At 44.5% G+C, this 13,588-nt stretch overlaps 2 protein-coding genes across 6 annotated transcripts in view; both read right to left on the reverse strand.

The window, feature by feature from the left end:
- The window catches only part of HNRNPD (heterogeneous nuclear ribonucleoprotein D), an 11,528-nt gene extending 4,649 nt beyond the window's left edge, over positions 1-6,879 (reverse strand). For all 3 annotated transcript variants that reach the window (XR_004549842.1, XM_034064582.1, XM_034064583.1), the window contains exons 1-4: positions 6,668-6,879; positions 2,865-3,033; positions 1,901-2,062; positions 644-775 (exon numbers count right to left, since the gene is read on the reverse strand). Coding sequence is in view for 2 of the 3 variants with exons in the window: in XM_034064582.1 (XP_033920473.1) it covers positions 644-775; positions 1,901-2,062; positions 2,865-3,033; positions 6,668-6,855 (651 nt within the window). In the remaining variant the exon portion in view is untranslated. The remainder of the gene's footprint in view (positions 1-643; positions 776-1,900; positions 2,063-2,864; positions 3,034-6,667) is intronic.
- A 1,728-nt stretch (positions 6,880-8,607) lies between these two features.
- On the reverse strand, positions 8,608-13,110 carry HNRNPDL (heterogeneous nuclear ribonucleoprotein D like). 3 transcript variants are annotated; one of them, XR_004549843.1, is made up of 9 exons: positions 12,920-13,110; positions 12,243-12,411; positions 11,994-12,155; positions 11,603-11,734; positions 11,378-11,492; positions 10,371-10,538; positions 10,060-10,157; positions 9,582-9,685; positions 8,608-8,879 (listed from the first exon to the last, which is right to left on the reverse strand). XR_004549843.1 is itself a non-coding variant. In XM_034064585.1 (8 exons), exons 1-7 carry the CDS (start codon positions 13,006-13,008, stop codon positions 10,087-10,089), a joined length of 906 nt encoding a protein of 301 aa, XP_033920476.1. In that variant the 5' UTR covers positions 13,009-13,110; the 3' UTR covers positions 8,608-9,685; positions 10,060-10,086. The 3 variants fall into 3 exon arrangements, 2 of the variants coding, with proteins under 2 accessions (XP_033920476.1, XP_033920475.1); XM_034064585.1 differs by having other exon boundaries at positions 8,608-9,685; XM_034064584.1 differs by lacking the exon at positions 9,582-9,685 and having other exon boundaries at positions 8,611-8,879.
- Positions 13,111-13,588: the final 478 nt, after the last annotated feature.

Consider the following 13,588-nt stretch of genomic DNA (forward strand, 5'->3'; position numbering starts at 1 on the left):
AAACAAACCTCTGAGGTCTGTTTATCTGGGAAAAGTGAAATCAAATCTGAGTTACAAAAGTATGGTCAACTCCATTCTGAGCCTTCAACTACATGTTCATCCACTTAAAAAGAGGCCAGCTACAATCAGAGTTTTTGTTACTAGGTTGAATTTCAACAAGGTTTCTGAAAGGAATGTAACTTCCAAGAGAAAAGCCTATCTTCCCATTTCACTGCAGTTTTGAGAGCACTCTAAGATACATTAACATTTTGCTTAAAACAATAAAATATTTCCATATTAAACAAACAGCGATCCAGCTACCAGGAAAACACGGCACAGTCTGATCGAGCAGATCAGTGGCACAGCATTCTCACCACACAGCAAGAGAATGTGGGAGCTTCACAATGAGAAAACATGCTGTGGCCCAGCCCTCTCCTCAGATGTGGTGCAGTACAAAACCTCACGAAACACCGTCAGCTCAGAAGTTAAGATTACAGTAACTCAAATCCTAACACCTGTATAAATAATTCATAGTCTTAATCCCGACATGTGAGAAATAATGCTTAGAGGTATTTTCAGACTCTTATCCCAAAACAGATGCAACAGATAATGCAATTCCTTTCTACTGTCATTATTCAGTTTCTCTAGGAAAAACTCCACCTACTTTACTAAGCCCAACATTGTGGTATTTCTTTTCCATTATTTTCTTCACTGGTTCCTCCTCCTTGAAAGTGATGAAACAAAATCCACGCCTCTTGTTAGTTTTGTTGTCCATGGGGAGCTCTATTGATTCAACCTGGTAGAAGACAGTGATTTTATATTTTAACCTGCCATTCATGCCACTTAAAAATGTTTCTAACAGGTCCTATTTATTAACTGAAATTGTTTAGACTTGAATATGATAATGTGCCTCACTTGTAGGCTTTGTATCACTAGACCATCAACAGCAACATCACAATCATCACCTTCACTATAAATAGTGTTCATAATTGTGTAAAAGATATCTTTCCCCTCTAACTCATAGTATCATTTGCCCATTCAGGAACTCATCTAAAATATGGTGCACAAAGAATATTGTAGTTATGCTGGATAAATAGTCTCAGTTTGACTTTCAGTTTTAACTCAGTTAAGACTTGAAGTAACTAGGTTTTTCAAACCTTGAGCAGACCTAAATGTTCAAGTTTCATATGAAAAAGATGTAGCTTTGTGTAAGTGCATCGCTCTGGTCATCCACAATGCTACTAAGATCTTACACCTGACTACAGAAGGTAGAATTCTCCTTACATATGACACACAATACTTCAAAGGATGTCTATAGTCCAGAGTGAATTCTCTGTGAGGTAGCAAGAGGGCAGCAGTAAGACTGACAAATGGATTCCCTGATAGCAGAGTAATGACCTGATGCTGGCAACATCTCAGAACTAATAGGGAAGCAACAGCTGTACAAAGCTCATACAAAGCCAGCTTTTAAGTACTGCAGTGCTACTTTGTCACCTGCATCACCAAACACCAGGGACATAGAGAGACAGAGACTACAGTTGCACAGAATTTAGGCAAAACTGAATCTGTGCCACAGCAGATCAGCTGGGGTGGCTGAAGAGCATGTCACTCAACTGACCAAAGCAGCATGCTCGAAAACATTGCATCCCAGGTCTGCTCTTGTCAAGACCGTCACACATCCCACGAATTAGTTCCTGACTGATTTACCCCAGCACCACCTTCCATTAACCTACTTCATACAACTCAAAGCCTGTAACAGTTTTCTCATTAGATTTCTGACTCCTAAGACACATGGAGCTTCACTGGCCATTAAACTTACAGCAGCAACCATGCAGGGTGCATTTGCGGGATGCTTTTTATTACTAAATGTGTGAAGACAGAACAAGTTCTACAAGTATAAACAGCTAATTTCACCACATACCTCACCAAAGCCTCCAAAATATTCTCTTATTTTCTCCTCAGGCGTGTCTGGAGATAAGCCCCCAACAAAAATCTTTTTAACGGGTTCTTTTGTTTTCATGGCTTTAGCTCTTTTTGGATCAATGACCTTTCCATTCAGCTTGTGTTCTTTCTGGTCCATGACCTGCAGAAAATTCAAACATGATCTTATTCATGGTTCAAGCTAAATGTTTCACTGATGTTTTCTGCAAGGCCTAGTTATTTTATACTTAGTTTTTGTTAATGCTATTGCTTCAATTTCAGTACTTGGATTACAGCAGTAAATTCAATTTCAGTACTTGGATTACAGCAGTAAATTCCACGATTTTGATCACTACCCACTAACACATACAGCGCTGACAAAGTCTTTCAAGAGTCACCTGGAACCATCTATCACGCAATGGAAGTGAGAGTCTAACACTTCTCAAACTACTGTAGAATCCCATCCTCAAACCTCATGAGGTAAAGAACCCATACTTTAGATATCACTAAAGGTCAACAAAGGCAAAAGCTTATGAGTGTGCTGTGTCAAGCACCATCTTAGAAAGGTTAACAGCTAATTTTTGCTTGAATAAAGCCAAATCTATCAAAGCCATTGGCTCTGCTTTAGGGGCTTATGTGACAGCTCTGGAAAGCAAAGACTTAAAGTTCTTTATAAATTACTACTTTCACAGTAGTAGGAAGCATACATTCATTTACAGTGGTTTGCAATACACTCCCCTGTAAGTACCCAAAGCCATGCCTTGGGAATAATTTCTGAGCTTGGCCACTTCGTCACAAGTAAGACAGTTCAGGAAAAAAAACACATTTCAATAAGTATCTTAAATATACAGTATCCCACAGTCATCTTTAACAGATCCCATACAAATAACTATGCACACAATCATCCTAGTGTTGTACATCTGCTACCTAAAATGCAATATATCATTTCACTATGTTAATACTACCTTATCTACGCTCTCTGATTCTTTGAAGAGTACAAAGCCGAAGCCTCTCGATCGCCCAGTGATTGGATCTAACTTCAGAGTGCAGTCTACAACTTCACCAAATTTAGAGAAATAGTCCTTCAGATCTTTCTTTGTAGTATCCCAGCTAAGGCCGCCGATAAACATTTTCCTGTTAAGACAAGACAGTTACACTGTTAATGTGCCTTAACCAAAATTTTGTACTGTCAAAGCTTTATGAATCCAGTTACCTAATGTAAAGAACAGCGTGGTTTATCAGTGAGTTGTCACACACACCGGCCTTTTTGATAACTTCCTTAAATGATCCTTGCTAGATCATACAAAGGCTTACATGTACAGAAAAGTTTTGTACCATCTTCTTAACACTGCTAACCCAAGAAACTGCAAAGAGTGACAAGAAGATGCTTTACTACTTCCTTGCAACCTCACCACTACTGACCCACCACAAGATTAATTCCATTTAGTTATCTGAGGAGCTTCCACACAACTGCTTACGAAACAAACAGTGGCAGAATACATTTATAAGCAGTGCAGTTAAACAGAAGCATTTATGTACTAGTCTGGACTGGACATATGCCAATATTGGTAAACTAAAACAAGTAAAAGTTTAATCAAATCCCCTTCCTCAGAAATACGTGAGAAAGCAAAATGCTGGATAGGCAACTTTCCACCCAAAGCCATGATATAAACACCTGGGCATAATCCAAATAATCCCAATAATCCAATAATCACATTTTCCCACAGGACCAGTGTTGGTGTGCAAACAAGTACAGAAGGTAACTCTCATCATGTCTTGTATTTTCAAAAGCATACTGGAAGTTTGGAAATCAAATCATAACCATCCCATTACATAATAAATAAATAAGTAAATCAAGAACCACTGTGTCTCAAGATGAAACACTTAATGATTTACATATTAAGCCAATATGCACACAAATCAAACATTCCTAGTTATCAGGCAGAGGACTTATGCACACATTCAAAAGAGGATTTGATTTGAGATGATCTTTTCTAATACTGATAAATAAGGTTTTACAGCAGGCTCAAAACAAAAACTATGATCCATTATTATCTATAAAAATGCTTTCTACAAAACATTGCCCATTTTCACTGTACCAACTTAAGCCACAGAGTTATCAGAAAACCTAAAAAGACACTGCAGCATGTTTCCACCTGTTCTGCTTTCCACACACGGGGGTATTTCTGCCAACTGCATACAATCTCGCTGTACTTCCATAAATCAAACTTTCTCAAATCAAAAGCTGCTTGTGTGAACTAACTCTGACGAATTCTTGCAAGAGCATTCAGCTTCTGACAAACAAACACAACCTCCATGCAGACGCGGGGGTTCAGGAGCTTCAAGTGTCTCTATAAAAAGTCTTGAAGACTACTGAACAGGAACGCTGATCTCCCATCCCTTTAGCAACTTTTCCCATTAGTTACAGACAACAAAGCACCAAAAGCCCTTTCTAGTGCGACATCTTACTGTATGCAGGACCAGTACGGAAAAAATGACCCACACACTGGTAAACCAGCAGCCTCATACCAATACAGATAGCAATCCAAAGGATGCTTTGTGCCCTTGTGTCTATCCATCATTAAGGTTCTTTTTTGCTGATTTGTTTTGTGGGCTTTTTTTAAGCAGAAAAATAGAATGCATATAGAGGGTGCAGCGTCACACTTCTGACACATGTGGGATAGTAATACTCTAGCAGTTACTACTGAACATACATTTGCTACCTGATATACAGAACACCTGTTTTGCAGTTATCAACAAACCATTAACATACAAACCTTGTTTTGTAATTATTATCAATCACCATTAACATATCACTAAGCACATGACAGAACACAACATTGAAACTCCCAGCCCTCTGAAGGATTCTCTTCTGACCATGCAATAACTGCATCAATGAGTCCAGTTACAGAGCAGCAAAACATGAACTGCTTCAGTTTACTACTACTGAAATTGACTAACTACTGCTCCACTGCAAAACTAAGGTCAGACTATGGTTACAACACAAACATGAGCACAATAAACAATTAAGGTAAAATGTCACAGTGCTGTCAAAGGCTTGTAAAATAAGCCTTGTAAGACACATCAGCACATACAGTTTTCCAAAATAATTTACCAGCAGCACACTTGGAAAGTTTTCAGGCTTTGCTAAACAGAGCACAGACAACAGCTTTGGTCTCCAACAGGCTAGTCAGGAAGTCTCCTCGCATTTGTCAACATGTGGATTTCCCTAGTCCACAGTTCTGAGATCTGAGGGTATGTGAACCTGTTTCTTCCTGAATACACTGTCTCTAATTCCTAATGCAAAGGAAACACACCAATGTACCCTCTATCAGCAGCTACCAAGAATGCTGTTTTCCCTCTACTACCAAGTGGGCTGTCAAAACACTTTGTTTCCTGTACAGCAGTCCCCTTAAGAACTGGCACGTCAAACACCTCACTGAACTAAACTGCAAGTCAGTGTATGCTAGACGTAATCACTGCACCACTTGACAGCCTTTTCCAGGCTGTGTAGACTCAAAAAGAGATGGGCTTCCTCATGAAAACCTTCTAATAGGTGTATATTCAACGGCTTAGAAAGTAAAACAAATATGTAAACTGCAGAGGTACTTAGAGCCGTTAAGAGCAGGTGAGAAGTAATAAAAACATTCAAAGTTTTCACTAACCCTGGCAAAACACTGAGAAAATGTTCCTGTTTCTTCCCTGCTCTCAGCAGCATTCCAGGTTATTAGGCGAAGCAGAAACTCGGGAAGGTTTTACAGCAAGTCTCTAGAGCACACAGCAGCTAGTGTTCCTGTATCTAACTTTCTGCCTCGAATCAAAACCAGATTTTAAGCTTGAGTTTCTTACTGGTCTGACATGAGACAGCATACAGCAGCAGCCTGTCCTGTAACTGGAATAGTATGTCAATTTCACCTGCTATATGAATGCGACATTGCCTCATGCCAAACATCAGACAGACCCTCAGAAGGTTAAAAGCTGCCCATGGCAGGGGGGTTGGAACTAGATGATCTTAAGGTCCTTTCCAACCCTAACTATTCTATGATTCATTTTTAAGTTGTCACCTAGAACAATTTTCCTCAAAGCAAGCTTCATGAGCACAGGAGGACTAGTTTAAGGTGCAAAGAAGTCAAGGTGTCTCATGCCTCTGACACACAACTGACATACAGTTTGTTTGCCACAGAGGGCAATACTAAGTGAATGCAACCTGAACATTCAGCTACAGTTGACTTACAGCTTTAACGCATGTATCACACATTAACTTGTAGAAAAGCCAGCCCCAGTGCTAACTGCAGTGGGATTTGGGTTGACAGGGGCATGGAACTTTCCCCACTTGAGAGCGGCATCTGGAACTCGGTGACAGCGCTGCTCCCGCTAATTTCAAAACTGACCCTGCACACAGGATGACCCCGACTCCTTGCCATGCCGAAAAGCCAACCAGCTACCGACCCGGCTGTACTTCTCAAGAGCACGCCGAGCCGCGTTTAAGTTTACATCCTTCAGTTACCACCCGAGCCACTCCGCCCTCGGAACACCACCTCCCTGCTGCTCAAGGCCCGGCGCTTCCAGCACACCGGAAGACGGGGCTGCCCGAGCGGCGTCGTCCGCCGAGCCCAGCCGGCGTCCCGCCCCCGGCAGCCCGGCCCGGTACGTGACGTCGCTGGGGCGCCAAGTAAACAAACAGGGCGGCGAACGGGGCCGCAACACACCGCCCGCCCCAGCAGGACGCCGCCAAGGAGACAAAAGCCGCTGGGCCCCTGTGGCTCACCCCTCGTCCTCCTCGTTCTTGCTGGCGTCGATCTTCGCTCCCTCCGACTCGATCCCGCCGCCGCCACCTCCCCCGTCGGCGCCCCCCGCCACAGCCCCCGCCAGCCCCTCAGGCTGCTCGGCGGGCTCTGCCGAGCTGCCTCCGGCGCCCGCCACCGCCGAGTCCATCGCGAACTGCTGCTCCGACATGGCGCCGGTGCGGCTGACCCGCGCAGGCCGGCCGGCCAGACAGCCAGCGACCGCGCCGCCCAGCCGCCCGCCCGCCGGCCGGCCCCTTCCCCGCCGAGGCCCCGGCCCCCCGATCGCAGCCCCGGCACTAGCGCACCGAGCCCTCCTCCTTTCGCTCGCTTTTTTTAATGGCGCCGCCACCGACACAACCTAAAATGGCGGACGGAAGGAGAGCGGCGGGCGCTGTCACGTGACGGGGAGACGGCGGCGGGGCGGGGGTGAGGGGTGGCGGCACCGGGCCGTTGGAGCAGGCAGTTGGGGACCGTTTGCCCGCGGGCACCGGGCCCCCAAACTTCGGTCTTTGGCTTCTTTCGGGTGAGAGCGGCCGCGGAGCTGGGCATGGGGTGAGCATGGGCACGGTTACCGGGGGACACCTGCCCCACGCGGCTGTCCCAGCCCCGTTGGGACCCGCGCCTGCGCCTCCGGCCGCGTTCCCGGAGCCTGAAGGTACAGAAAATTAAGCTACGCACATAAAACCAGTCACTTTTACATTTAAACCATAAATTGATACAAGCTGAAGTAAAACTTGACTCTTAGACAAGTGCTTTTATATATATATATATATATATATATAAAAGTGTAATAGTAAAGCCATGTCCTAGTCACAAAAGTAAAGCAACTGTTGGCAAGGACAACTTTCACATCTAGGTACACTCTGGAAAAGTTAGTACAGTCACATACTGCTGTGACTTCTAGCTCTTTCTTTGCCACCAGTGATGGCAACAAGTCTTTCCTCATCCAATCTGACAAGACATAGACACTTCCTCAGATCTAGTAACTACTTAAAAGTTGTGGTATGCAGCACTTCTGTATGACAAAGGAGAATAAAACACCCAGTTGCCTGATAAAAAATAAACCTTAAAATCAGTTTGGTAACTTAAGAGAAGTCTCTTCCCAGACTACTCCCTTTTGCAAGACTGGCCTCCCCTCTGATTTAACTACTCACATTTCATTTCATTCTAATAATCAAGATTTATTTTTGATACATAAATACATATTTGTTCCAAGGAAGAAAAAGCAAACAATGTTAAGGCAGACTGCTGCAATCCTTCAGCTTAGGCTGAATAGGTACGCTCACTTACCTATCCCCAGATGTTCTACTCAGAAGACAACCTGCTGGTTAAAGCAGTTTCCCTTCTCCTGAAAATCATTCATTCCGGCTTTTATTAATGATGCTATCATATTCAAGATGGGAAAACTGTTTTCTATTCCTGTTGAGAAGAATCCAATACAGAATCTAACTTAAATGAACAGATCCCCAACTTGTACTGAAATTGGATGCCAACCCTAGAATTAAGGAATTTGTATCACTTGCTTGGAATGGGAATACACAGGGAGAAATAAGTTACAGCCTTAAGTATTCTAGAACCTGCTTGAAAAGCCTAGAAAGATGATGATCTCACCCTACAACCCTCTCACAAACAGGGCTAACAAAATAAAAGGTGCTGCTCTAGCTTAGATCCCTCTCTCAAGATGTATGAAACTGGCAGAACTTTGCCACAGACCACTCTTTTCTGCAGTGGGCAAGATGTAACCCTGCCAGTCATGCTAACTCAAGGGAACTGTTTTCTTAAGAGAGGTCAGGAAAAGGAGTGGGTTGTACTGACCTGTATATAGAGTAACTCTTGTCTTGAGCCATTTATGACCTCCAGAAAAGTATCTACCCATCTATAGTTTATAGCACTGTAAGCTGACAGTCAACAGCAAGACTACACACTCACTTGTAAGCATTTATTAGAGAACCCTTTAACATGAAATTATACAAATAAAGTTTGTATAAACACAAGCCCACATTGTGTCATGACATGAATGGCAAAAAGAAAGTAAAAATCATAAAAGAAAACTAGCTGGCCACTATGTACAGTTGGACACAGTTGCGTGTCGGACACTAAAAGTCTTTTACAAAATAGTCATTTCCTCTCACGAAGAACACCCTCTATTCACTCACGATGCGCTGCACGATGGCTTTGTTGCAGTATCTCTACCTAAAAATTAAGACAAAATGTATGTCAGATCTGTGCAAGTTACTACAAGAATCGTTAAAAGGTCCATTTTCATGAACTGCTTTAAGTCTTCTATATATTCCTTTCTTCACTGTTAAAGATCATATACATATTTATTTAGGTAACACAGTAGGTTTTGTTACCCATCAAGTAATTTATCTTCCCAAATACAGCCATCCAAGCCCATTCAGGAAGCTGCTCCAGAACAACTCATATCCAATTTAGGCGTATCAATCAGGCTCTGGATCAGTTTGTTGTTTTTTTTTCCCCCACTGCAGACAGTGACAAAATGGTTTCAATTATTTATCCATCTAAATGACTGCTGTGCAAATGCAAATCAGGTCAATTTAGTTCAAACAGTCCACATGCATATGATCTTTAATGTTTTTCCAGATTTAAAAGTTCGTTTTGGTTTGCAGATTTCACTATTAGCTATAAAAAGAAAAAAGCAAGCATTAAATCTTAAAGAATGCACACTTTAAAATGAGGTTCCACAATTGAAATACAACACTAAACAGAAGACCAAATGATTAAGCTGTAAAGGCATTTATGTACTTTAACTCCTGTAAAAAACCATTTAAGTTAAAGACACTTAATCTCCAAAAAGATTAAAAAAAGAAGCCAAAGTCTGAAGTTTTCCACTTTAATCTTTACGCTGGTACATGAAGTTGGAAGAGACCATACCACAGGACAGCGTTTTCTGGTGTATGCCTTGCGCTCTGCCTGCAACGTGCGACCCCAGAGATAGACGTGGTCAGGGTGACACACGGCCTGCAATGAAGTTCCCGCTGGCGGGTACAAACAAGGTATAATGTCAGAGTTAGAAGACAACATTCTTGTTTTCCTTAAGTTGTACCCATTTCAGTACTTTACCTGTTAATACTTTAATAAGTTTAATTATTCCTCTAGACCACCTGGTACACAACGCAAAAACAGAAAAACTCTTATGTTTTTCTGAAGTACTAGAGAAGATAAGTCACATTTTTACAAAGTTAAAGATCTATAGACACTGTAGGCAAAGCTGGCTTTAAAAAAGAAAGTGTATTTTTTTAAGTTAAAAAAAGCTTAGTCATGCTATGCAAGTTTTTTACTCTTCATTTGTCTATTGATCTTTAAATTAGATTAGACATACTCAGTGTAAACCTTGCATTTATGTACACACCTGTTTCCTCAAGTACTAAACACTGCTTCAGTACGGCTGGTAGTTGTTTTGGTGATTGCCTCCCCCACGGGATACCTTTCCATATGCGCTTTGCTGACCTGTAGGTAACATTGGAGAGGAAAAAAACAAAACAGAAAAAAACAACACAGAAGCATTAACAGCCAACACTCTGAATGAGATTGTTCCCATACAGTACGTCAAGAGGGCTGCTCTTCAGTCATGTGTTACTAAGAGATGTAACAGAAATTACTAGAAGAGGCCCCTGTTTAAAAAGGCATGCTATTATCTGGAATGAAATCAAAACCACTTACCACTGTAATCTGTGTATCCTGGCCCGTATCCGTAATTGGGATAGTTGTACCCGGAGTAGTCATAGCCTCCATAGCCACTGTAGCTTTGATCATTGTAAGCACTATTGTAGTTCCCGTATCCTTGATCGTAGTAGTTATTAAATCCTTGATTCCAGTTTTGTCCCTGACCTGAAAACAAGTATAACATTTGTAAGTGATAGAACTTACTATTTCATTCTGTGCTATAGCACTTCATCTAGCTTTCTATGACAATCTTTCTATGCCAAAGCTACTACCTGGAAGAATCCTCTTACTCTCCCCCCAAAGAAAAATAATTTTCTAAGGAGAATTGAGGTGTCTTATTTGGGTATGAGATAGGTTGTAAGATCTTTTCACCCACAACAACATTAGAGACAGACAACAGGTTGTCCTGCTCATAGAATAGCCGATAAAAAAACAAAACAACATTGAAGGCATGCACTGCAGCAGCTCCTACTGTTTTCTTGTAACTTCCATTTTGGATCCTTAACTGCCTGAACACCAAGTTATATCAAAGGACAAACTCCATCGTGTTGGCTGTGACTGCTTGACTTTAAGACTGAGATGTATTAACCTACACAAAAACCAGCTGACTGCTTCTCATCTATTTCCAAGGCACAGCAAAGCCAACTGTCTTTCTCTTCAGCAAAGCAGGTCATGATTTCTCACCCATAAGCCAACTATCACTGAATCCCTTCACGTGAAAAGGTAACTGCACTATTCATTTAACTATGCTGTCAATTGTGGGTATACAAAAGCACCCTACCTCCAGCTTGCAACTTCACCACTCGAATGCAAACAGAGCACGAAGAGTTTCTTGAGCTTCCACAATCACAACCACCAAAATAGCATTTACTAAAAGGTTGCTTTCCACATTGAGTTTAAAAATGAAATCTGCATGCATCTGAAATTTGGACTGTCTACAAACACTTTATGTTTGGTACACACACGTACGGATTTACCTTAATTTCAACATCTAAAATGCTTACCTCGCCCACGCCCCCTTCCACCTCCTCGTCCACCAGCTGTATTGCTCTTTCCTCCTTTCTGCTGCTGCTGCTGTTGCCTGTATACCTCTTTGGGCTGTGCTACTTTGATCTCACACTGTAAAAACAGAAATCCTTTAACTTGCAAAGAATGTAAAGACCATTATGTGAGTTTCTTTCAAGGGAAGCCTATAGCATTTCACATGATAAGAATGACAGCTCCCATACCTTGCCTGAACCAATTTGATGGTATCTGCTCTCTAGTAGCTTCTTTACTGGCTCTTCATCTGTGTACGTGATAAAACAGAAGCCTCTCCTTTCATTTGTCTTTGTGTCCATGGGAAGCTCAATATTTTCAATCTGAAATCAAAAGTCAGTAATGCATGAAACCAGTAAGCAACTTTATATGCTACCAGAACCATTTGGCGGTCCAGGGGTTATGCTGACAGCTTTGAACCAGCCCACCACAACAATATGGAATCATTAACGTGCATATAGTTTCAACAAACCCTAGTTCTATGTAAGCCTAAGCCAACTCCTTCCTCATAAATTCTTCTGTTGTAAACAGCTGCACTTAAAAAACAGAACTGATCTTATATTTTATGTTATTATAACTTACCTCGCCAAAAGCACCAAAGTACTCCTTTATCTGTTCTTCAGATGTCTCTGGACTCAACCCACCAACGAACACTTTTTTTGGTGGCTCCTTCCCTTTTAAGGCTTTTGCTCTTTTAGGATCTATTAATTTCCCATCCAGTTTGTGTTCCTTCAGTTCCAACACCTAAGCAACACACAAGGAAACAAGAGTCAGATCACTACAGTGACAGAGGCATGCTGTGTGCCACCGATCCACAAGAAATACACCCACCTTCTCCACACTGGCAGCGTCCTTGAAGAGCACAAACCCAAACCCCCTCGACCTTCCAGTGACCGGGTCCGTTTTAATCGTACAATCCACAACCTCACCAAAACGAGAAAGATACTCTGTCAAGTCTTTCTTGCTCGTGTCCCAGCTGAGGCCCCCAATAAACATTTTCCTGAAATGCAGAAAACACACAAATATGAATACATGTGTACGCACACAGGCGCACAAACACACAGAGCTGGGTGCAAATTTAAGTATGGAGCAAGCCGACTCGTGGCCGCCGCAAGCCAAAGGCGATCCGGATGCCTCTGCGGCATCAGGCACCGCAAGCGGTTCCGGCCGTAGCGGCTGCTCAGGCCCGGCCGCGCCGTTACACGTGGGCCGGATCTACGCGTCCCTCCCCGCCCCGAGCCCGCCAGAAGCGCACGCCCCCATAGGCTGGCAGTGACGTCACGCACCCTGATTGGCAGCCCCCCCCTCCTCGCCCCACGGAAACTGGGTCAGACGCTCGGGACACAAAGGCGGGCGCGGCCATTGGCGTGGGAAGAGAGAGGCCCCGCCCCCCTTCCCCCCCACCCTTCAGCTCCCTCAAGCCATCCCCCGCCCCCCCCACCCCGCGGGGCCCAGGACGGCAGGCGAGGGAAATGGAGGCACAAGCCAACCCCCCCCCCCAGCCTTACCCGTCATCCTGCTGGTTCTTGCTCGCGTTGATCTTGGAGCCCTCGGCGAACTCCTCCTGGCCGCTGGTCATCTCAGTCGAGTCCTCCATGGCGGTACGAGAGCGGCGGAGCTGCTCAGGCGGGCGGCGGAGACAGCGGAGATCCGCACGCAACAAAAAATGGCGGCGGAAAAGATCCGGGCGCCGCCTGCGCCGACTTTATATAGGCGCCCCAGCAGCCAATCAGCGCCTCCCTCTCCTCCGGCGCCGCAGCGCCCCTGGCGGCTTCCGGTGGGGCTGCAACACCCACCGCCATCGGGCTGCCAGGCGCCCCCCCGCACCACCGGCAGCTCCGGGCGTGGCTCCGGTACAACCTTGCCGGCCGTGGGGCGCGGAGCTCGGCGTGCAGCCGCCAGCACCACCCGCCTCGTCCCTCCGCTGCTCCAGGCTCCCCTGGGTCGAGGCGAGGGTCGCTGCTTAGGCGGCAAAGGGGCTGGATCAAGCGGGCTCTGGAGCTGGAAGGTGGTGGGGGGGTAACGTGCAACCCAGCAAGCCCGTTCAGGAGGCGGCGGGGCGGGTGCTCCGAGGGCGGAGCACTCCCTTCCGCCGGGGTCCCGCCGTCGCCGCACTCTCACGCTCCGCGGCGGGTCGGCTTGGCACTGCCTGGCGCAGCCCGGCCCCCCGCGCAGCC

The sequence above is a fragment of the Melopsittacus undulatus genome, chromosome 7, assembly GCF_012275295.1.
Source record: "Melopsittacus undulatus isolate bMelUnd1 chromosome 7, bMelUnd1.mat.Z, whole genome shotgun sequence".
In the NCBI taxonomy this organism is placed as follows: domain Eukaryota; kingdom Metazoa; phylum Chordata; class Aves; order Psittaciformes; family Psittaculidae; genus Melopsittacus; species Melopsittacus undulatus.

Bases quoted from the DNA above. Each gene is read 5' to 3' on its own strand.
- HNRNPDL (XM_034064585.1), bottom strand. From the start codon at position 13,008: ATGGAGGACTCGACTGAGATGACCAGCGGCCAGGAGGAGTTCGCCGAG. The intron at 12,156-12,242 runs GTGGGTGTATTT...TGTGTTGCTTAG, and splicing joins ACGCTGCCAGTGTGGAGAAG to GTGTTGGAACTGAAGGAACA. The intron at 10,158-10,370 runs GTAAGTGGTTTT...TGTTACCTACAG, and splicing joins AGGATACACAGATTACAGTG to GTCAGCAAAGCGCATATGGA.